The sequence below is a fragment of the Triticum dicoccoides genome, chromosome 1A (assembly GCF_002162155.2).
Source record: "Triticum dicoccoides isolate Atlit2015 ecotype Zavitan chromosome 1A, WEW_v2.0, whole genome shotgun sequence".
Taxonomy (NCBI): domain Eukaryota; kingdom Viridiplantae; phylum Streptophyta; class Magnoliopsida; order Poales; family Poaceae; genus Triticum; species Triticum dicoccoides.
Genome location: NC_041380.1, coordinates 574,181,922 through 574,206,613, shown reverse-complemented (window position 1 = coordinate 574,206,613; position 24,692 = coordinate 574,181,922). Strand labels below are relative to the sequence as shown.

At 44.3% G+C, this 24,692-nt stretch overlaps 1 protein-coding gene across 2 annotated transcripts; it reads right to left on the bottom strand.

The window, feature by feature from the left end:
- Positions 1-3,383: 3,383 nt before the first annotated feature.
- Positions 3,384-7,359, bottom strand: LOC119291692. 2 transcript variants are annotated; one of them, XR_005142598.1, is made up of 6 exons: positions 7,100-7,359; positions 6,918-6,975; positions 5,509-6,735; positions 4,565-4,703; positions 3,892-4,035; positions 3,384-3,740 (listed from the first exon to the last, which is right to left on the bottom strand). XR_005142598.1 is itself a non-coding variant. In XM_037570508.1 (4 exons), the coding sequence occupies exons 2-4, from the start codon at positions 6,947-6,949 to the stop codon at positions 4,691-4,693; spliced, it is 1,272 nt and encodes a 423-aa protein (XP_037426405.1). In that variant the 5' UTR covers positions 6,950-6,975; positions 7,100-7,359; the 3' UTR covers positions 4,424-4,690. The 2 variants fall into 2 exon arrangements, 1 of the variants encoding a protein (XP_037426405.1); XM_037570508.1 differs by lacking the exons at positions 3,384-3,740; positions 3,892-4,035 and having other exon boundaries at positions 4,424-4,703.
- Between the last annotated feature and the right edge of the window lie 17,333 nt (positions 7,360-24,692).

Genomic DNA, 24,692 nt, shown 5'->3' with positions numbered 1-24,692 from the left:
AGAGATAAGCATATTAAGCAACCTCGAGCAGAAATTAGGACTGGTTGCCAAGCTCGTATGGGTCTCACAATAGATCGGGAAAATGGTAATTACAAAGTTTTTGATCTTGTTCTTGAACACAATCACATGTTGCAGTTGCAAGAAACATGCCGCCTCATGCCCTCACAGTGAAAGATAACTGAAATTCAAGCGTTTGAGATTGAAATTGCCGATGATTCAGGTATTGGACCAAAAGCTGCACATGAATCAGCTTGCCGGCGAGTTGGCGGATCATCCATCCTTGGCTACATTCAACGGGATCACAAAAAATACTTGCGTACTAAGCGCCAAAGGGAACTAAAATATGGTGAAGCAGGAAGTATCTTGAAATATTTCCAGGATAAAATCCGAGAAAATCCATCATTTCAATATGACATACAACATGATTGTGAAGAACAGATCACAAATATATTCTGGGCTGATGCAAGAATGATAATTGACTATGCTCATTTCGGTGACGTTGTAACTTTTGACACCACATTTGGAACAAACAAGGAGCATCAGCCGTTTGGCGTATTTGTTGGGTTCAATCATTTCAGAGAAACTGTTATTTTTGGTGCTTGTCTTCTGTATGATGAAACATTTGAATCTTTTAGATGGCTTTTTGAAACTTTTCTGTCAATACACAATCAGAAGCAGCCCAAGACCATATATACCGATCAAGACACTGCAATGGGAAATGCAGTGGAGAGTGTGTTTTCAGCAGCACGACATGGGCTATGCACTTTTCACATAATGCAAAATGCCGTTAAACATTTATCTTGTCGCAAGGACAAGGACAAGGATAAGGACAAAGAAAATGAAGAGGACAAGGAAAAGGAAGGATCAAATATTCTTGCAGACTTTAGTGCTTGTGTGTTCGAGTACGAAGAGCTGGAAAATTTTGAGGAAGCTTTTCACACCATGAGAACTAAAGTAGAGAAACAAACTTGGTCAAATAGCATTTATAAGGTAAAAGAGAAGTGGGCTGCATGTTATATGAAGGATGCATTCACCTTGGGGATGCGAAGTACACAACTAAGTGAAAGTTTGAACAATGACCTCAAGCACCATTTGAAATCAGATCTTGACGTGATCCGTTTTTTCAAGCATTTTGAAAGGGTTGTGCAAGGGAAACGAGACATTGAGTTGAGTTCGGAGTATGAGTCAAGGGAGCTAGTACCTAGGGTCAAAATGAGAACACCCATGCTGGTCCAAGCAAGCCAAGTTTACACTCCGGTCATATTTGAATGTTTCCAAAAAGAATATGAGAGATCCATTGCAGCTTGCACTAAACAATTGAATGTGGAGTATGAATTTGCAGTAACTATTAGTACTCCTTTTGAAGCGCCAACCTTTGAAGAGGAATGCAAAGTCATTGCTAATCCATTGGAGCAAACAGCTTTTTGTAGTTGTGGACAATTTGAGAGAATAGGGATATTATGTGTGCATGCTCTTCGAATTCTTGATTTGATGAACATTAAGTTACTACCAGCGCATTATATTTTGAAGCGATGGACTTGAGAAGCACGGTCTGGAACTGTTCAAGATAGAAGTGGACGAAATGTTGTTGAGAATCCAATGTTGGCTGCTGTTCTTCGCTACAAATATCTCTCGCACAAGTTCGTAAATTTGGCCACTCCAGCGTCTAGATCTGAAGAATGTTGTGTTTTACTAGATGATGCGCTCGATAGTGTTCGTAAGGTTATTGCTGCCAAGCTGCAACATGGAAATGAAAGTAACCCTGATAAGGGATGTGATACACAAGTAATAGCAGAAAAATCTAATGATCATTTAGCTTCTGCGCGCCTGAAGAAAAAATATCCTCGGAAGAAAACAAAAAGGAGAAACTAAGGTGGCTTGACAAATTCCACAAGGGGAAGAAGAAGAAAGAACAAGCTGAAGTTGTGAAAGCACAAGAGTTACCTAAGGTATGTTCTTTATTATATGCAACAAGAGACTTACTTGAATGTTGAAGTTTTCTGAAACAAGAGACTTACTTAAATGTTGGGTTCCCAGCAACAAGAAAGTGGGAGCACAAATACACAAAATCAGAATAATAATTCCCGAGGTTCTGGGTTCCGAAGCTTCACCGATCTATTGACGGCATGTTCCATGTGCAAGTGTGTTGAGATATCAGGTTTTGCTAAAGTCAATAATGCATTGGTGTTAAGATATCAAATGTTCTTTAAAATGCAGGCTTCTAGTATTGAAGACATTGATGCCGAATATATCTTTTGATCATGCAAAGATTTTAAGACGAAGTTTTAAGAAGTGTTTGGTGTGGCTCCAGGATTTGTGTGTTTAGAAATTTAGAAATCCTCTAAAACAAGCATTTGCAATTTGGCCTTTTGGGACATGGCGTAGTAATCCGTCTGTGACTCTGTGATGCTCCAGTGCAAAATGTGCATCAACACTTTGACGTTTGTTGATTGAAAATTGTATCTCTGACTATGTGTTGATTAAGGAATGAGATAAGCGTTTAGTAGCAGCCAAGGTGGCTTTGTTTTGTACTTCCTGGTTCTCTTTGTGTGTGTTTCAGGCTTGCTCATAGTCTGAACTTTAGGCCGGCGTTCTGCTTGAGGTCGTCAGTTTTGCTCCCTTGCCGTCGAGAGCGACGAGACGGTGACAAGTCCGACGGCGGCGGCAGTGCGTCATCGGACAGCCACGGCAACATCGGACAGCCACGGCGTTGCTGGACGTTCGACTATGCTCTGTTTTTCCTTTCTGCGTTAGCTCTGTTGCTCGGAAATGGAAATACTCACAGAGTAGAAGGGAAGAGAGACGGGTTGTTTGCTGTTCGTTGGATCAGCTTGACGAGATAAGAACGGCTGAGATTATGCTCCACGGCAGTTCTGCCGTGCCTTCTTCACGGCAGACAAGCCGCGTCCATCCAGGATCACCTCGAGTCCTTGATCTGTGTCTAGCCCATGCGCAATTGTGCAATCACTTGCCTAATTACTAATGATCATGATCATATTTTAGCTTCCATTAGTTGCTTCAACTTACTGCGATCCCAATCTCAGTTTTAAGTTCAAAAATTGATGGACATGGGAAGCTACTACTACCAATCTCAGTTTGAAATTTGATAGTTGGTGGCTCAGAGAAGAGGATTTCCATCTTTCACCAACAGGCCAAAGCTACTACTACCAAAAGGAGGAGTATATTTGATTGTGAAAACCATAAAATAACATATATGCGTGAGTAGATTAAGCATATTCATTGCAATTAATTAATTAATTAATCAAATAGTTGGGATGGACTTAGCATTAATTAATTGCCATCTCTGTAGAGCAACCACGGAGGCAGAAATGATTTTCAGGTGTGGCGGAGTTTATGAAGGAGACCACCATGTTTTAATACAATTACGCATGAGCTCACTTGAATACTAGATATATATTACATTATGTTCAGAAAATACAATGAAAATCCAAAAGTAAGTACCGGCAGTCAAAATGCCGCACTAGATGAAGTTGACCAAATCACCAATTATCATTTACATTAACTAGTTGGATCTAAAGACTATTTTCTTTGAACAATTAGACGGATGAAATGATATACAAAAGCTGGTAGGATACAATCCTAGGAAGCACATTATCCGCAGATAATGTTGGTTCTCAACTCTAATACAATACAGTTTCTGCTACGAGCTACAGAGGAAATATGTGCTCACCATGAACTTCCTCACGTCCTTGTTCTTTACATGGCATTTCTGTTCCAAGCTGAAACAAAAGGATTCAGGATGGGGGTTACTGAGCAACATCAGCAACATTGCAAAAATATTGCCTTAGCACCACTCTCATACAGAACTACTGAAGGTATCATAGTTCAATGATTCATGGCGTACAAGGAAGAAGAACAGAGAACTCTCACCTGCTTAATCGGAGAGGCAGAGCCAGAGGCAAGCTCAGTCATTTACAAAGAGTAGATCATCCTTAATTGACCTTATCCAGAGTGTAGTCCCACTCAAATTTGCTCAATTAATAATATCAGCCAATTGCCGGCGCCAATGTAGAACTGTTAGTGACCCCAGTTATGTTACCACTGTATCCGCATGGAATGATAAAATAATATGGAATCATGACAAATTTTCTACTGCAGCAGTATCAGCATCAATGATCTTGATGCTAGACAAAATAATTGACATAGCAAAACACTCACTAAAATGACACACAACGGATTACTGGAACATGATGTGCACTAGATCTGTACATTTGTTTCAGCTTCAGCAGGACACCTATGATCCATCTAGCCACTGATATTGCAGTGAAAATGATGAAGCCAGCGCCATGGCCATCCATGTAAAGTAGACAGACTGACCTCAAAGAGATGTTTTTTGTTTTATTTTGCCTGGTAAATTAGAGTTACAAACACCACAACTAACTAAAAGAGCAAGCAGCGGACTGAATGACCCAAGTGGATCGGACTGAATGACCCAAGTGGATCAGAAAACATAACTATTAATTAACATGCATACAGGGAGTTTTCGTCACAAAACCAAATATGTTGGTCACAAGTAGGCATGGTACCATAGGGATAGGACTACCTGCTCCAGTTATACATCATCTCAACTAATACACTATGAGTTACAGTGAAACTGCAGCCAAGGAAATGCAGTTCTCTGCTCACCCTTGTCGCTCACCATCCAAAAACTTCCTGATATCATCCTCCTTCACATGGCATTTCTGGTTCAAGGAAACAGAGGAAGGATCAGGATGTAGTAGAGGTAATTCAGCATCAGAACATTTTATTACCATTTGTTAGTCAAATGTTATGTACACTCAGAAATCAAAAAATTAACTTTGTCCAGCAACATAGGGTTTTTTTTTAGTTTATCAAAAGCTACAGCCAATAGAGCTTAAATGGTATATATATTTGCAGAGCAACATGTTTCCATTTCATAGTTTGTATTTCAGTAAAACAAAAAATCTAATCATACAAGGAAAAATGCCTGACACACAAGCCCAAATTATCAAGCGTTAGCTTGGACTAGCCATTTGTAGTATAACCTCAACAATACCTGGTTGTGTAAAATGTACATCCATTTGTGTCCAAGGCAAAAAAATACTAAGCAACATTCAGCGAAAAAAAACAAGTATTACAATCTCATGCATAAGTTTCAGTGAAGACAATCACATACATAGGTTCAGCAAAAATAATGACTTAAGAAATGAGAAGTTAAAATTCCAGGCTTGATTGGTTTGTGATAATATTTCACGATAATGAAGTACAGAGGTCAAGCTCCTATACATGTTCTATACCTTGTATGGTCGTAAACACCACGTAATATTAGCCCATTGCACAAGTGATTTTAAGACATCTTAAGGGAAGCATTATCTAATATCGCGTAGTTAGTATTGTTAAAATGGCCCAAAGAATCAAGCATATACTAATACCATACCACAGCTATACCAAACTAGTGCATATTGCAAAACTATGTAACCTCAACAAAAGGAATATACAGACCATCTAAAGGCCAAAATAGCAAACCTTGCAGGATCATCCTTGGGCGCGGGGAATTTGGGCGGCCAAATCATCATAAAAGGATAGACATCATTGAACGGTCGATCCTTTACTGTCACCCCATGCACTTTACGCAGTGTCTTGCTTGTGACATCCAGATAGAAAATGCAGCCACACATTTCCAAGAACACAAATTCAGCATTATCCCCCACATTGCTTATACAAGTAAAACTAATATGCTCATCCTCAAGGGTCTGATCTAGCATCCTCAAATTATCCCACATCTGATGCAAACAAATTGTATGAACCAACAACCAGTTGTCCCCTTTGTGGAGCCAGATGCAAAGTTGTAGCTCCTTGACATGGATATGGGTGAGATATACACCAGAAGCATCACCGGCGCGTGACATGATGGTGCGAACACAGTGAAAATTCACTCCTTGTGGGAGCGGAATTGTGTAGAAACCCGAGGTTGTCATATCCAAGACAATAATTTCATCACTGAAGGTGTCAGCCATATAGATTTTCTCGTCAACGAGCACGACTTCCAGTGACGTCAGCAGACGAGGGAGCTGTGTCGTGGCCGAGGCATGCATGCACCAGATGCCCCCTTGCAACATATACACGTGCACCCTGAAAATTTTTGGCTTGCTGAAAAATTCGGCCAACATATACAGGTAGGACAAGACACCGCCTTCTTCTTTGGAGAGGATTGTATTGAAAAATTTTTGACCGTGGTACTGGGCTCTTGGGAGTGGTGGGATGACATCAATGTCTCTCTGGGGGCATAGTGGGCGGTGCACTCCATGTGTCAATATAGTTCCTCTGCGGCATCTGATTAAGACGCTGCCATTCCGGCAATCCATGATGCATAATCTGTCATTGTCGGCGCCGAAGCTATGGCTCGCGACCCGGCAGATGAAGGGGGCGAGCTCTGGGGGCTGGGGCTGCATCGGGACGAAGAGCAGGGGGGCGCCCAACCATAACCAGGACGACCCTATATATATGTAGAAGCCAAGGAGGCGAGGCGGGTGGCGCTTGCGGAAAAGGCTGAGGAACTTGGGGTCAGAGGCATGGCAGAGCCAGCGCTTGCAGACGAGGGCGGCGCATACAAGTGTGGTGGGGAAGCTGACGCGCAGGAGGATCTCAATGAGGAGGTTGTCGTCGTCGAGCACCTTGGATACCGGCACCATGGATGCCGGTGAATGCTGCTGCGATTCGCCATCGGCACACGGTTTCTTCTCTGGACGGAGCCTGGAAAATCGGAGCGGCGAACAAAGCAAAAGCATCAATGCAATGGGCCGATTGCTTCCACCAATATGGCATAAAAACATCAGCATCAAACAAACTGCAGGACACTGAAGAAATACAGTACTGCTGGAAATGAAACAAATTGGGGAGCAATCTGAAGGGATGGGGAGACTGGATGCTCTTACAGTGGGGAAATCTCCTCGGAAGCATCCATCATCTATCGGACTATTGGAGTCCCCTCAGCTGGGTAAGTACATGTAGGTAGAGTTGAATTAGGGGGGAAATCCTAGCTGCCTAGGGTCTATTCCCGCGAGATGAAAAGAGGTGAAGAAGAAATTAGGAGAGAAGAGGAAGGATAAAGGCTCACCTCATTCGAATCGGGGGAGGGGGGAAGAAGGCTCGCCGCTGCCGGGGCGAGGAGGCTCAGGTCGCCGGCCGCACTCCTTTCTTCCGGCGGGTCGATGCGGTGGAGGAAAGTAAGTGCCTTTGAGCGGATCTGGGTTTCACGGGAGTCAAGGGTAGCCGGCGCAATCGCTGGGCGAAGTCGCCGGCGGAGAGGGGGCTGCGATGCCGGCGCAGGCGAGTGGAGCTTTTTTTTTTTAATGGTGGGCGAATGGAGCTGGGAGGAGGCGACCAAGCTGCCAGTTGAATTAACGACCGTATCTGAATATTTTGCTGCGCGAATCAATTAAGAACCAAAACCATCGCAGATCCGAGTATTTTCTAAATTTCGAACGCAAAAAAATTGTTTCCAAAAAAGAAGAATGTTTTATGAAACGTGAACACTTTTTTAATTTGTGATTTAAAAAAAATCCAAAAACGGGATTTTATTTTTGAAAATAATGAACAATTTTTTCAAACTCGGGGAAAAAATGAACACGTGAACATTTTTTCAAAACGGGAACTTTTTGAAATTTCTATTTTTTTGGAAAACACGAGCATTTTATGAAACTCTGGAACAAAATTTGAAAACACAACATTTTAAAATGGGAACATTTTTTGAAATTCCAAAGCAAAATTCAGAACGCAGACATTTTATGAAAACTAGATGTTTTTTAAAAACATCGGACAATTTTTTTGAAAACATGAACATTTTTTGTAAACTGCGCACAATTATTGAAACGGAATTTATCTTTAAACTCCCAAACAAAATTTTAAAACATGAACAATTATTGAAATTTGTGAACAATTTTTAAAACAAGAAGATGTTTTCAACCTTCGAAACAAAATTTGGAAATATGAATATTCTTTGAAATTAGCCAACAAGTTTCTAAACGGAATTATTTATTGAAATCCCCATTTTTTCTGAAGACATCATGAAATTTTTGGACAAAAACATAAAGAAAAGAAACTGAAACAAAAAGAAAAAGAAAAAAGAAAAGAAGAAGAAACAGAAAGAAAGAAAAAAAACAATTAGTAAAAAAACCATGAGAAGGCGAAAAACCAATAAAAATGGTTTACAAACCTTCTAGAATGTTCCCAAAACCGGAGAAACTAGGATGAAACTTTCCAGAATGTTCCTAAAACTGGATGTGTGTACTCATTAACTTCTAAGATGGGCCAGCCCAGTTCGATCGCTAGCTTGATTGGGTCTGTGCGAAGATCCACTACTTGACGCAGATCCCAAGTTGTGGATGCTCTGGTTACTGGACACCCTCCCACCGACGGATACTACGCGCGTACTCGTTATTATATGGGCGATTTGGTGGGCCCGAAGGCGAGCCATTCATGATGACCATTTTCAGAGCCCTTTGAGCATCTGATGATAGTCCACACACAGTACTCAAAGGAAAATTAGAAGCCCCTTTTTCCCCGGAAAACTAGGAGCCCTCAGGAGGCGATTAGGGTTTCGAGTGGATAAAACGGCGGCCGCCGACCGATTTCACCGGCGGGCTGCGCAGAGGAACCCGGATGGCCGCGGCACCGAGATCATCGAGTGGCAAGGGGGCTCTCTCGCCTAGGACGGCGAGGGCGCGCATGGAGGAAGCCATGGGGAAGCTTGATCTCACGGAAGAGGAGGCAACACCGCTGGTCTTGGACGATGTGGACGACGGCGCTAGGCAGGTATGGGCGATCGCGGGGAAGGTCCTGCACCGGAATTCATTGCATATCCAGACGATCGCCAACGCTTTGCGCCCGGCTTGGGGAAACCCTAGAGGCCTGGTATTCCACTCGGCTGGTGAGAACATCTTCGTGGCTGAATTTGAGACCCAACGTGATCGCGATCGCGTGTGGGACGGATCACCATGGCATGTGAGCAAACATGTTGTGATTCTCACGGAGTTTAAGGAGAGTATGCAGCCGTCAGAGTTACGGTTCGATAAACTTCAGATTTGGGCTAGGGTTCTAAACCTCCCGTTTAATCTGAGAAGTGATGTAAGGGGCAAAGCAGTGGCAAGGCAAATTGATGAGAACGCATCTACTGTTCAATTCGACCCCTTTGGTGGTTTCCTGAGAGCCAGGGTAACCATTGATGTCCGGAAGCCATTGCGGCGATGGATCTTGATTGATTCCGCGGCTAGAGGTAGCAGGGACTGGTATGATATTCAGTATGAACAGGTGCCCAACTTCTGCTTTTCATGCGGGCGTTTGGGCCATTCGGATCTTCACTGTCCGACGTCGGGCTCGAGAGATGAAAACGGTGATCTACCATTCAAGACTTGTCTGAGGGCGCCGGAAGAGAAGAAGAAAGCAGTGTCCAGCGAGGGCTCGTCCAAGGAACAGCAATCTAGTCAAAACGGTAATAAGGAAGCTCGCATGGCGACTGCAAAAAGGGATGATAACCCTGAGGTGGTCTCCCCTCCTAAGAAGAACAAGCAGAGGTACAAGAGGAAGGAGGGGCCTCAGGGACAGAAGCAGGTGTATCGACAGATCACAATGACAGAGGTGTCCACCCCAGAGCAGGTACAGAACAATGAGGCCACCAATGCCATGGTGGTTTTTAGAGCTGGAGTGGACAAGAGGGTGGGCGAGGTAGGAGATAATGGGATAGAGCCGGAGCCTAAGAAGAAGAAACCTACGCCCACAAATTCTCAGAACTCGGATTGTTCGGCGGCAGCTGCGGAGTAGCCCCGCCGGGACCAATGAGTTGTCTCAGCTGGAACTGCCGGGGGCTTGGGAACCCAGCGGCAGTTCGCGAGCTTCGCAACATAGTGAAGTAGGAAGGGCCCGGTCTCCTATTTGTTATGGAGACGAAAATTTCAGCTCAACGTGTTGAGAGCTTGAAAACCTTGCTAGGGTTTGCGAGCTGTTTTGCAGTTAGCAGCGCGGGCTTGAGTGGGGGGATTGGTATGTTTTGGTCTGCGAACTTGGATGCTGATCTCAAGAGTTATAGTGCCGGCCATATTGATCTAGTGGTGCGGAAGAAAAGTGATGTCACGAAACAATGGCGAGTGACAGGTTTCTATGGAACTCCCTGTCGGGGAACGTTGCAGAAAACAAAAATTTTCCTACGGTTTCACCAAGATCCATCTAGGAGTTCATCTAGCAACGAGTGATCGGATTGCATCTACATACCTTTGTAGATTACGCGCGGAAGCGTTCAAAGAACGGGGATGAGGAAGGCGTACTCGACATGATCCAAATCACCGGAGATCCTAGCGCCGAACGGACGGCACCTCCGCGTTCAACACACGTACGGTCAGCGTAACGTCTCCTTCTTCTTGATCCAGCAAGGGGGAAGGAGAGGTTGAGGAAGATGGCTCCAGCAACAGCACGACGGCGTGGTAGTGATGGAGCTGCAGTACTCCGGCAGGGCTTCGCTAAGCACTATGGAGGAGGAGGATGTGTTGGAGAGGGAGAGGGAGGCACCAAAGGCGTGGATTGAGAGGCCCTCCTTCCCCCACTATATATAGGGATCCTAGGGGGGGGGAGGGGGCGCCGGCCCTAGGAGATCCAATCTCCTAGGGGGGCGGCGGCCAAGGGAGGAATCCCTCCTCCCCAAGGCACCTAGGGGGTGCCTTCCCCCTTTGGGACTCTTCCCCTTTTTTATCTCTTGGCGCATGGGCCCCTTGGGGCTGGTGCCCTTGGCCCATATAGGCCAAGGCGCACCCCCTACAGCCCATGTGGCCCCCCGGGGCAGGTGGCCCCACCCGGTGGACCCCCGGGACCCTTTCGGTGGTCCCGGTACAATACCGGTGACCCCGAAACTTGTCCCGATGCCCGAAATAGCACTTCCTATATATAATTCTTTACCTCCGGACCATTCCGGAACTCCTCATGACGTCCAGGATCTCATCCGGGACTCCGAACAACATTCGGGTTACTGCATATTCATATCCCTACAACCCTAGCGTCACCGAACCTTAAGTGTGTAGACCCTACGGGTTCGGGAGACATGTAGACATGACCGAGACGACTCTCCGGCCAATAACCAACAGCGGGATCTGGATACCCATGTTGGCTCCCACATGCTCCTCGATGATCTTATCAGATGAACCACGATGTCGAGGATTCAAGCAACCCCGCATACAATTCCCTTCATCAATCGGTATGTTACTTGCCCGAGATCCGATCGTCGGTATCCCAATACCTCATTCAATCTCGTTACCGGCAAGTCACTTTACTCATACCGTAATGCATGATCCCGTGACCAGACACTTGGTCACTTTGAGCTCATTATGATGATGCATTACCGAGTGGGCCCAGTGATACCTCTCCGTCATACGGAGTGACAAATCCCAGTCTTGATCCATGTCAACCCAACAGACACTTTCGGAGATACCCGTAGTATACCTTTATAGTCACCCAGTTACGTTGTGACGTTTGGCAAACCCAAAGCACTCCTATGGTATCCGGGAGTTACACGATCTCATGGTCTAAGGAAAAGATACTTGACATTGGAAAACTCTAGCAAACGAACTATACGATCTTATGCTATGTTTAGGGTTGGGTCTTGTCCATCACATCATTCTCCTAATGATGTAATCTCGTTATCAATGACATCCAATGTCCATAATCAGGAAACCATGACTATCTGTTGATCAACGAGCTAGTCAACTAGAGGCTTACTAGGGACATGTTGGTGTCTTTTATTCACACATGTATTACGATTTCCGGATAACACAATTATAGCATGAATAAAGACAATTATCATGAACAAGGAAATATAATAATAATGCTTTTATTATTGCCTCTAGGGCATATTTCCAACAGTCTCCCACTTGCACTAGAGTCAATAATCTAGTTACGTTGTGATGAATCGAACACCCATAGAATTCTGGTGTTGATCATGTTTTGCTCTAGGGAGAGGTTTAGTCAACGGATCTGCTACATTCAGGTCCGTATGTACTTTACAAATATCTATGTCTCCATCTTGAACATTTTCACGAATGGAGTTGAAGCGATGCTTGATGTGCCTTGTCTTCTTGTGAAACCTGGGCTCCTTGGCAAGAGCAATAGCTCCAGTGTTGTCACAGAAGAGCTTGATCGGCCCCGACGCATTGGGTATGACTCCTAGGTCGGTGATGAACTCCTTCACCCAAATTGCTTCATGCGCTGCCTCCGAGGCTGCCATGTACTTCGCTTCACATGTAGATCCTGCCACGACGCTCTGCTTGCAACTGCACCAGCTTACTGCCCCACCATTCAAAATATACACGTATCCGGTTTATGACTTAGAGTCATCCAGATCTGTGTCGAAGCTAGCGTCGACGTAACCTTTTACGACGAGCTCTTCGTCACCTCCATAAACGAGAAACATTTCCTTAGTCCTTTTCAGGTACTTCAGGATATTCTTGACCGCTGTCCAGTGTTCCTTGCCGGGATTACTTTGGTACCTACCTACCAAACTTACGGCAAGGTTTACATCAGGTCTGGTACACAGCATGGCATACATAATAGAACCTATGGCTGAGGCATAGGGGATGACACTCATCTCTTCTATATCTTCTGCCGTGGTTGGACATTGAGCTGAGCTCAATTTCACACCTTGCAACACAGGCAAGAACCCCTTCTTAGACTGATCCATATTGAACTTCTTCAATATCTTATCAAGGTATGTGCTTTGTGAAAGACCTATGAGGCGTCTTGATCTGTCTCTATAGATCTTGATGCCTAATATATAAGCAGCTTCTCCAAGGTCCTTCATTGAAAAACTCTTATTCAAGTAGGCCTTAATGCTGTCCAAGAGTTCTATATCATTTCCCATCAAAAGTATGTCATCTACATATAATATGAGAAATGCTACAGAGCTCCCACTCACTTTCTTGTAAATGCAGGCTTCTCCATAAGTCTGCGTAAACCCAAACGCTTTGATCATCTCATCAAAGCGAATGTTCCAACTCCGAGATGCTTGCACCAGCCCATAAATCGAGCGTTGGAGCTTGCACACCTTGTTAGCATTCTTAGGATCGACAAAACTTTCCGGCTGCATCATATACAATTCTTCCTTAAGGAAACCATTAAGGAATGCCGTTTTGACGTCCATTTGCCATATCTCATAATCATAGAATGCGGCAATTGCTAACATGATTCGGACGGACTTTAGCTTCGCTACCGGTGAGAAAGTCTCATTGTAGTCAACCCCTTGAACTTGTCGATAACCCTTAGCGACAAGCCGAGCTTTATAGATGGTCACATTACCATCCGCGTCTGTCTTCTTCTTAAAGATCCATTTATTTTCTATGGCTCGCCGCTCTACGGGCAAGTCAGTCAAAGTCCATACTTCGTTTTCATACATGGATCCTATCTCGGATTTCATGGCTTCCAGCCATTTGTCGGAATCCAGGCCCGCCATCGCTTCTTCATAGTTCGAAGGTTCACCGTTGTCTAACAACATGATTTCCAAGACAGGGTTGCCGTACCACTCTGGTGCGGAACGTGTCCTTGTGGACCTTCGAATTTCAGTAGGAGCTTGATCAGAAGTATCTTGATCATAATCATTAACTTCCTCTCTAGTTGGTGCAGGCACCTCAGGAACATTTTCTTGAGCTGCGCCATTTTCCGGTTCAAGAGGTAATACTTCATCAAGTTCTACTTTCCTCCCACTTACTTCTTTCGAGAGAAACTCTTTCTCTAGAAAGGACCCATTCTTGGCAACAAAGATCTTGCCTTCGGATCTGAGGTAGAAGGTATACCCAATAGTTTCTTTAGGGTATCCTATGAAGACGCATTTTTCCGATTTGGGTTCGAGCTTTTCAGGTTGAAGTTTCTTGACATAAGCATCGCATGTGGATTATGACAAGCTGGTTCTAGACTCTTGAGAAAGGGGTGCGGGCCGAGAGGGTTTACAGGGTGTGGTTCAAGCCCTCACGGCGCTGCAAGGCAACCTAGCAGCGTGGGGCGCGAAGGAATTTGGTAGCTTAACTCGCAAGATTCGGAAGTTGCGGGAACAGTTGTCCAGGCTGCATGCCCAATCTTTACGAAGGGGGCCATCAAATGAAGAGAAAGCAGTGGCAAAAAAATTGAAGCTAGCCCTGCACCAAGAATAAATTTGGCTCCGTCAACGATCTCGTGTTCCATGGTTGCGGGAGGGTGACCGGAACACTGGCTATTTCCACGCTCAGGCTGCCCAACGCCAGCGTACGAACAAAATTGAAAATCTGGTCCGTGCGGACGGTACGGTCTGTAGTGATTTGGATGAAGATCAAGCGGAAGTGCAGCAGTTTTATGAACAGTTGTATACATCACAAGGCTTTCATTCCATAGAGGAGTTGCTGGGCGTGGTTCCTTCCCGGGTGACCCCTCCTATGAATGACGAACTAGGCAGGCCATTTACAGAAGAGGAGGTGCGCCGAGCCCTCTTCCAGATGGCTCCGTCCAAAGCCCCGGGGGTTGATGGCTTCACGGCGGGCTTATTTCAGCGCCACTGGAGTTTGCTCAAAGATGACATTGTTCCAGCGGTGCTTGATTTTCTCAATGGGGGAGAATTACCTACTGGTATGAACGACACCTCTATTACATTGATTCCTAAGGTACATTTCCCCCAGCGTATTTCTCAATATCGACCCATCTCTCTGTGTCCGGTTCTGTACAAAATTGCTGCCAAGGCCATTGCTAACCGTATGCGGGAGTGCATGGATGATATCGTCGGTGTTGAACAGAGCACGTTCTTCCCTGGTCGTCTTATCACGGACAATGTACTTATTGCACATGAGAGTGTGCATGCCATGAGAAGGAGGAAGAAGGGGGGGAATGCAACGTGTGCCATCAAGCTGGACATGATGAAAGCATACGATCGTGTCGAATGGTACTATTTGCAAGCGATCATGATGAAGCTTGGGTTCTGTGTGGAGTTTGTTCCCCTCGTCATGAAGTGCGTCACTTCGGTCAGATTCGCAATCCGTGTGAATGGTGAACTTCTTCCTTTTTTTACCCCCTCAAGGGGTCTTCGACAAGGCTGCCCAGCATCACCGTACCTCTTTCTGCTCTGTGCAGAAGGATTGACATCGCTCTTGAATTATTTCGGTGGTGTGAGAGTAGACAAAGGAATCTGAGTGAGCTATAGATCTACCTGGATAAATCATCTCCTCTTTGCGGATGACAGCCTTATTTTTATGCAAGCAAAGGTGGCGAGTGCTCAACGGCTCAATGAAATATTGGGAATCTATGAGAGGGGTTCCGGGCAGGCAGTGAATAAAGATAAGAGCTCAATTTACTTCAGCCCAAACACCTCGGCTCCAGACAGGCTGCTACTGAAACATGCTTTGAACATCTCCGTTGAAGCGTTCAGTGAGCGTTATCTTGGTCTACCTACAGCTGTGGGTAGGATCAAAAGCGGTACTTTCGACCACATTGGGGAGAGAATTCGTAGCAAGCTCCAAGGAGGGTCGGAAAGAATGATCTCTTGTGCCGGAAGGGAAGTCCGTATAAAATGTGTGGCCCAAGCTATTCCCACTTTCAGCATGAGTTATTTCAAGTTAACGAAGAAAGTATGCAAGGGACTAGTTTCTTGCATGGCTAAGTATTGGTGGAGCAGCTCCTTGGATCGTAACTCCATGCATTGGAAGGCCTGGGATACGTTGGCAACACCGAAGGAGAAGGGCGGCATGGGCTTCCGGGATCTTGAGCTGTTTAACGTAGCTCTTCTTGGCAAACATGGATGGAGGCTGCTGACAAACCCTCAATCCCTATGTGCCCGAGTACTCAAAGGTAGATATTTCCCCTCATGTGATTTCATGCAAGCTACGGTTCCACGTTTCTCATCTGCAATGTGGCGAGCTATCATCGCTGGGAGGGATGCTTTGCAAGTCGGACTCATCAAGCGTGTTGGAGATGGTACAACAATCTCAATTTGGGATGATAAGTGGATCCCGGGCACCATTTCTATGGCTCCGACAGTAAGAAGTGGAAATACTCAGCTGAACCTTGTTTCAGATTTAATTGACGATGCAAATTGGACATGGAAATCAGATGTGATTCGTCAAAACTTCATCACCCCCGACGCGGATGCCATTCTGAACATTCCTTTGAGGAGAGGAGGGGGGAGGATGAGATTGCATGGGCTCTCGAACGATCGGGCTGCTATTCTGTAAAAACAGCGTATCACGCTCTAATGACTCATAACGAGCAACATGCTCTAGAGGAAGGGATGATTACCGAAACCTCATCGACAGACAAACAGCTATGGTCCCGATTATGGAAGCTCAAGGTTTTGCGAAGGGTTAGAGTGTTTTGGTGGCGGGTTCTGCATGGGATTCTTCCGGTCGAAGCAACCCTTCAGCACCGTCATATTGCTACCGCTGGCATGTGCAAACTCTGTCATCACGCAGAGGAAGATATGAAGCATGCACTACTGGATTGCACACATGCCCGGCGTTTCTGGCATGTTGCACCGGAGTGGCTCGAGACCAAGCGACCGGAGCTGCACCCGCTCACCTGGTCGAGGGATATCATATGTGATCCCATGTTCTCCGACTCCGAGAGAGCAAAACTGGTAACTGTCATGTGGGCGATATGGACTTCGAGGAACAATGTTACACATGATAAGCGAGACCTTGATCCTATCCAGTCCATGAAGAAGATGCAAGAGGCTCTAGCGGTGCTCGAGCTACCTCGTGAGCATGCTCGGATCCTTCCGGGTCATGGCTAGCGACCCCCGGACTTGGGCTGGATCAAGATCAACACAGATGGCAGTATTGCTATGGAGGCTAGAAGGGGTGGAGCAGGAGGGATCGCGAGAACCCACTCATCTTTCCTAGCAGCCTAGTGCAAACCTTACCCGGGAATCACTGATCCTCTTATAGCCGAAGCTCTTGCCCTCCGTGATGGCGTTGTCTTTGCTCATCTCAGAGGCTATGAAAAAGTGGTTTTCGAGACCGATAATTTGGAGATTGTGAATCTCTGGAACTCGTGTCACAGCGACCGTGCAGTGGTGGCGCCTATCTTGTCCGAAATTCGGGAGCATGTTCCTTCTTTTAAGTCTTTTGTAATTCAGCATGTTGGTAGATCGGCCAATGTCTCTGCCCATCTTTGTGCGAAGCAAGCTAGCACTCTAGATGTCACAGATTGTTGGCTTGAGTCTTCGCCAAGTCTTCTTGTAACTAGCCTCGCAACCGACTTTGCTGGTGCTGTTAATGTTGAATAAAGAGCTCCTAATTTCCCCCGCAAAAAAAGAGCCCTTTGAGCATCTTCTATTTCATTAACAATTATCTGTAGGAGCTGAAATGATAATGTATCCAGTGCACCCACACTTGCGGTGCTACCAGTGCACCGAATGCCATCGAATTTTTTTTAAATCTTAAAAAAGAATTCTAGCACATTAACGCAAGATCAATGTATGATGTCAAAAAAATTCGTATATAAATTTGAAATATTTTTAATATATAAAAAATGACAAATTTGACATCAATGTGATAATGGGTGAAATCTAAAGCCCAAGTTATGTTATGTACTATTCAGTGTTGAATTTGTCATTTTTGTTTTCCGAGTTATGTTTTGAATTTTGACTTGAAATTTTTTGACAACCTACATTGATGTTGTGTGAGTGTGTTAAATGCTTTTCAATTTTTTGTTGAACATTTTGAAACCACAATGTGAGTTTGGCGCATCGATAGCACCACAAGCTCCGATGCACTAGATACTTTCCCCGGCTGGAATCCATCCCTACTAGTACAGGCCGCAATCCCAGGGAGAGGCACGTAAAGGCAAAAGGGGTATGCATGCTAGTTTGGACACACATGCAACAACTTCACATCGAAAAGATGCATGGCTATCCCCGGCGGCTGTGGTATTCACGACACCTTTCTTGCGCGTCAGCAATGGTGGTTGATGGCCTCGTTGATCCTGTTGTGTTGGAGGCGTAGGCGTGTAGCGAAGCGATGGCCCTTCCTATGGTGGATCTCCACCTACACTCCATTTGCATCACCTCTGACTGCGCCGAAGGGGTGGCACACATCAACTCTGAAGCTCCAGCGCGGTACGCCACACTTCTTCAGAAGATCAACCAAAGTCGTGCTTCATTTCAAGGTTTTAAGATTACTAGATGACCAGTTGTACCAAATGGCGCAAAGACCCATTTAAAACCATGTTCGTGTTGAAAACATTTGCATTTTTTCAATAACCGCATATCTGAGTACATTTGATAAGAACTTATACCCCTATATATAAAGGAAGTTAAATGCAAATATTTTCTTAAGATAATAATGCCACAAATTAGATCATCGGGAGGTCAACATAGTTGAGCCTACAATTAGGAACTCCGAGTAGTTGTAAACTTGCATTAAAAAAAGAGTAAACACAAGTGACACAATAAAATTTACTTAATACATGAACTCGTGAACATTGTGTACAGGAGAAGTTAATAGAAATAGTGGTCAATTACATCATATAATTTGGTTATATACTCTTTTGTGTATATATCCTGAATGCTACCCCTTTGTGATCAACTCTTTGTCCTTCGAATCAAATGGCACAGCTACTGCCCCCTTGTGGAAAAAGAAAGGACTCTGTAGTACTCATAAATGTAAAAGGAAAACATCATGTGATGCATCTCAACCTGCGCAAAACAATGTAAAAAACCATACATGCTATCTACATACTCTCATTGTCTAGCAAAGCATAAGTAGCTGAGGGACCCTGTACAAGAGAATTGACAATTAGCAAGAAAGAAGCATGCCATCAGCTGTCTAGACAACCATAAAACAATAAGTGGCAAAAGCCCCATCAGAATTAGCATTTGCAATCCAGTTTATGAGCTAAAGTTGAGCATTCACCACTTGATAAAACATATTAAGCATCAACTATAAAACAAACTCTATTTTCCTAATAAGACAACATAGATATGAATGGGCAAACTCTATTTTGCCATCCAGTTTATGAGCTAAACTGGAAAGCTATGGTCACGAATGCATAAATAAGCAATATAGAAAATTATTTAAACAGATTCTGTTTTCCCCTTGAAACACCTGAAGGAGCCTGCTAATTCCATGTGTGCTTTGAAAAAAGTAAAATGTATTACTTGTTTTAGTCGTGGACAAACACATTCTGCCTTATAACCTTTGATAATAAGATATACGTAGTTTTGAAAAAGATGTGCATTTAGAAGCATGTGTATTTTTAAGTAATTTTCTGTGTGAGCAAGGATGCATGGTAAAAATTTATGGCCTTGCATATAAAAACAGAAACAGAGAAGGAAAAGCAATCAAAAAAGAAAAAAAATGGAGCCGAATAGAATCCTTGGAAGCATCTCAGGGGAAGTAATAGGCCTGGGAAAGCAGTAGAAGACCAGCATGCGGGGTAGCCTTCTCATAGGCGTGCATAAAACCACATTGCACCGCGTTCCATGAGAAAGCCCTCAGTGGCACGCCCTCTGGGGCCGTGTGAACACATTGTCAAAGCCTGCTATCTTGCTCCCTCCATATGCTCTAGATGACCAGAGATAAAAGCGTTCATAGTTTTTTTTTGCTCACCCTGCATTCTTGACCAAGCATCCTGCCACCAGGCCTGGAGAGCAAGATTAGTAGGAGTGACCTTGTTTCAGAATCATTATAAAAATAAAAAAATTACCTAAAGGCCATCAATAGAAAAGAACACAAAATTCTTGAGTATTCACTGAGGCATCTATATGTAAATCTGGAAGAGACAAAAACGAAAGACATCACAACATAAAACAAGATAGAGAAATTCATCCAGATCACATGGACATGCTTGTTGCGTGTATATGAGTCAAATTTATATAGAAATGCGACCAAGAGGCCAACTTGTTGCTATTCCAATGCACACAAAGCCGTATCTTGTATGAATCTACAAAATAGCCGCAGTTTATGAATAAGACGGAGCACAATTCTAAATATTATTCGATGGAAGCTTTGGTTGCAAAACTAACAAAACATTTATATCTTACTATTGTTTGAGGTTACATAATTCGAGAAGAAAAACATTGTCTTTAACCAACATACAACAATGTAACCATCTATCAAGGAATGAAAAATATGGGGGGTTCATCTTGTACTGCTCGTTCTGGCCCAAGATGAGCGAACACCTTGACTTGTATGAACCGTGGACACACACAGCAGTTGGCCTGGTTGCATTCGTCCAACTTGACAGCATGCCTCGAGTGCTTGCTCAGGGTGCCCCTACTGGTCTGGTTCCGGACACGGCTCAGGATGAAGATGCCCAGCCGGTAGCACGGCTGTAAAGGCTCATCAGAGTCGGGTCTTGAACACGAAGGGGAGATTGACCCAGCCCTGCCAGGTCTTGAACGCCTACAACAGCAAAGTTGAATAATCCTCTCAGTTACTAAAAAAATATGTGTTGAGGATTTGGGCAATAGTGTAATTCCTGCAGCAGAAAAGAAATCTCCAGCATATCTGCCACTACTTTTTCCTGAAGGTGCCACTACCTATTGTGAAGTTTGATATCAATGGACCAATACTCATTCCAAACCGTGAAAACAGAATGATGACAGAGACCAATGATATTCAACTATCTAACAATCTCATGAGTTAAAAAGAGGAAGGCAAGAATATGGAAACATCTGCGCGATTTGAGTACAGTTCAAACAAAACCTATATAGGTATACATAGGTAGCCATATGGAGGTGTAAACCAAGACAGAGGCCACCCAAGGCAGAACATCAAACAGTGACAAAGGAACATCAAAGCATTATATAGAACACTTGGCAATACACGGAGCAGAGAGCCTAGTGCTTGAACTCTGATGGAGTTATCAATATAAGCCTTAAACACTATTGTGAAGGAGCTTTACCTAGGCTGTAGCACCAGAGTACATGATTCCAAAAAAACTAACCATTAGAATTAAGTCCCAGGAGCCTAGTATTCAGAAACCTATAACTCCGGGTGAACATAAGATCATTCATACACTCAATCCGCTAATAACTAAGCAACACATAGTAGTTATCTTCCTGCTAGTAAAGAGAGCCAACCAAACAACCAATATGCCTAGGCTTCGGAGAGAAAAATTGCCTGACGGAATAACCTTGGCAGATAATTTATTAATACACCTCGAAAATCATCACCAAGTTTAACAGGTACGTGTTACTTTAAATCAAGAGAACACAAAAGGATCATGTAACATGGTTCTTACCTTCTACCATTTTGGAAATTATTGTACGCTGAAATCTACAGCTTCTGCTGGACAATGAGCATATGTTAAGAAGAAAAGTATAGTTTAGAAAAGTGTGCATAACAAAATATGGAGCGCGCGTCCCCTCCTCCCATCCTCTTCTAGCCTGCAACGACAGAGAGTAAAATTCCTCAGTTGTTCGGCTATCTATGAATCAAGCTTTTGGTCCTAGGATGCACAACCAATAAAAAGCATTACAATTTTATAAGGCATGAACAACTGTACCTTGAAGCACGATCAACATGCAGGACCTAGCTCGTAATTCTATTTAGGAATCACCATCTTCATAAAGTAACAAGTAAACCTGGTCATCCATGCACCGACTGTAGCTTGCTTGCTAATTTTCACCTGTGTCACAAATAAGACAATCATGTTCAAACTGAAGGTGAAAGTAGTACACATTCAGTTTCTTATTTAATTTAGTATACTGATAAAATCTCTATGAAGAAGCAGACCAACTGCTGGAAATAAACTGGCATGGAACGAAATCAGTGCCACAAAACCATATAGACATGCATGCTCATCAAGCATGTCAAACATTTTACTCTTAGCTAGTGCTGGTGCCCTACCTCAAGAACCTCCAGCCCACACAATAGAAATTCGTCCATCTCAGCCATGAATTCACTTAAATAGGAAACAAAATAAATGTTTTCCTCAGACACAGTACACTGAAGAAACAAAACTATGCAGGCTGAACCGATGAGCTCTTATGACTGAACAACGCCCATCTGCAAACATCATCATTCTAGGCAAGAAAATAACTGAATAAAGCCCATCTGCAGTTATGACATCGGTCCCCAGGTTGGCACTTAACTCTTAAGGCTTTAGGTCCCTAGACACACCGATTTGATGTATCCATCTATATAATCGTAGCAGTACACTGTTGGGAGATTAAAAGATAGTTCAGATGTAATTTTGAGAATTTTCTCTAGGATGAACACAGGAGCTTGAAAGGAGGGCCAATATTGGGTTTACCATGCAACAGACCTGTGCACCATCAACAATGGCATAATTCGGCCTTGTAGATGATGACTGGGATATGAAAAAAAGATGGAAAAATGCATTGAAAGCTTGGACGTGAAATGTAGAAGATTACCCCCTTGATCTACCGATGGGAAATACACGTAAGCGTCAACCAAATGCAATCACAGTCAAGTATGATTTCTTTAATCTATTTAGGGTGTTTTTCACGTACTGTGCAAGTAGCAAGGGGCTGTTCTTCAGTAACAACATCTTATTAGCTTTAGATGACGCCCATTGACACTATACTTCTAATTTAAGTTAAGTTGTTATTCTAATATTCGGGAAAAAAATCACATGGAAAGCTCAAACTGAACTCGGATTATCGATCTGCGTATTATAACCTACCAAGGTTACCTACCAAGGCTAACTTAAGAATGTAAACAAAAAAATATAGACATTTCACGACATCAAACAATTACGGGTTGTGGTTTTAAACAAAAATACATGATGGATCATTGCATACATATACGATTATAAAGGTACACTATGTTTTCTAACAAATGAAAAGACAATTACTCTTACGGTCTATAATTATAATTCAATTCTTTGTCGATAAGAAAGCAACCATCATTGTGGATACCTTTATATGCTTCCGGTGATCCTGTGAGCATATGCTAATACTCCTTAACATAAATGTCACTTATCATCGCCATCGTCACTGTCTTGCTGGAATCGCATCCTCTATCTGCAAACTGAAATAATAGCAACATCAAATCCCTCTTGAAGGTCTCACCCTGGACCTCCCCCCTGTTGATCTGCACAGGAATGGCATTCCATTAACCAAGCAAACTCAACAATCCACACCATGCATATAATATCTCAAGTAAACTTCTTCAGGAAATTCACAGCACACTTCAACCCACTTGATTTATACACATGAACTTAACGGGATATGAGCATTTACACACAACAATTCATGGTTAATGTGGAACTGAAGCGACAAATTGAGACAATCAAAATCTTACCTTAATGAATAAGCCAGGCAAGGAGTAGACTTCAGGGGCAACCACTTGTGTACTCTGAACAACCGAATGACCATATTCATTAAATATCACATTCAGCGTACCCTCAAATCGACTGATGTAGATTATTGGTCTACTCTGCAAAAAGAAAAGCTAATAGGGGCTCTTCTCCTTGTGCAGACGTGTTTCTCCTTGTGCTAATACATATTGAATTGGAAGGTTGACTTGCCTAAAGTACTGCCCAGCAACAGCAGGCATAGCACTGACCCAAACATGCAGTTGCAACTAATGAAAAGAGGAGAGCAGCAGGAAGGAAGAAGGAACCTGCAGACGTGTGGGCTGTACAGAGCCATCTCTGGCCCAACGCCCCGTCGAGCACCTCCACCATGCCCTGCACCTGCGGTTTCGTATAAGGAGCAACAGGTTACAAATATGCAATATGTGATCGTCTCCATGGACAGATAGAGAAGATATCACAACGGGCGACGAGCGGAGTTGGTAGAGGATGTTACCGAGTTGGCGACGCAGAGGCGGCGTGCCTTGTCGACGGCGCCCTCGGCCTTCTTGCGCAGGTCCGCCTCCACCAACCTCACCACGTCACCAGACACGCCTGGAACAAATCCCCAGAATTCAGCCAGAGCCCAGACCGGAGGATGAAATGATGAGGAGGCTAACGTACCGGAGCCGCCCATGGTGACCACGGGGGAAGGGGATGGCTTGGCGTGGAAGATGACGAGCTCCACCGCCCGGGCCCACTCGAGCGCGTGGTAGCTGTCGTCGACCCACCCCGCCGCCCTGCTCTTCCATGGCGATGACCTGCGCCCGATCTAAGAACAAGGAAGTGGAGAGGAAGAGGCGACCAAGGAAGAGGAGAGGAAGAGGCTAGCTGTGTGGAGGCAGGGGAGGAGGAGGTGGTGGAGGGCTGGAGGCGGAGGTGGAGAAGACGAGGCGGCCGAAAGGGAGGTGGGATGAGGGAGAGAGAGGAGATATTTTTACTGGAGAGAGGGCAATCGCTCGCGCGGTGCGATCGCTAACTATGCACTATTCATAACATGACGTGGACGCTGTGGTTGTGCCTAGCTACCCCTTTATCCTTTATAAGGTAAATTCATAAAAACATGAGGTTAATGGGGAAGCGCATGACCTAGCTAAGGCAGCGTCTGCCCTTGCTTTTGGACGTCATGTGTGGCTTTCTGTGTTGCCCGACATTATCTGTATCCCAATGAACATTTCTGAACTTTAAATAAAGGGTTCAGTTTCTCAAAAAAAAAAAAAAAACTTGACGCAGAGACAAGTGCGTCATTTTTTTTTGAGGAAAGCGAGTGCGTCAAATAGGAAAAGCTCCCCCTACCTGGGCCAAACACCTTTTTGGGCTGCCACTAGGCCATCTGTTCTACAAATGGGCTTGAACGTCAGCGCCGCAGCCCTCACCCCGAACGAACCGCCCCCAGC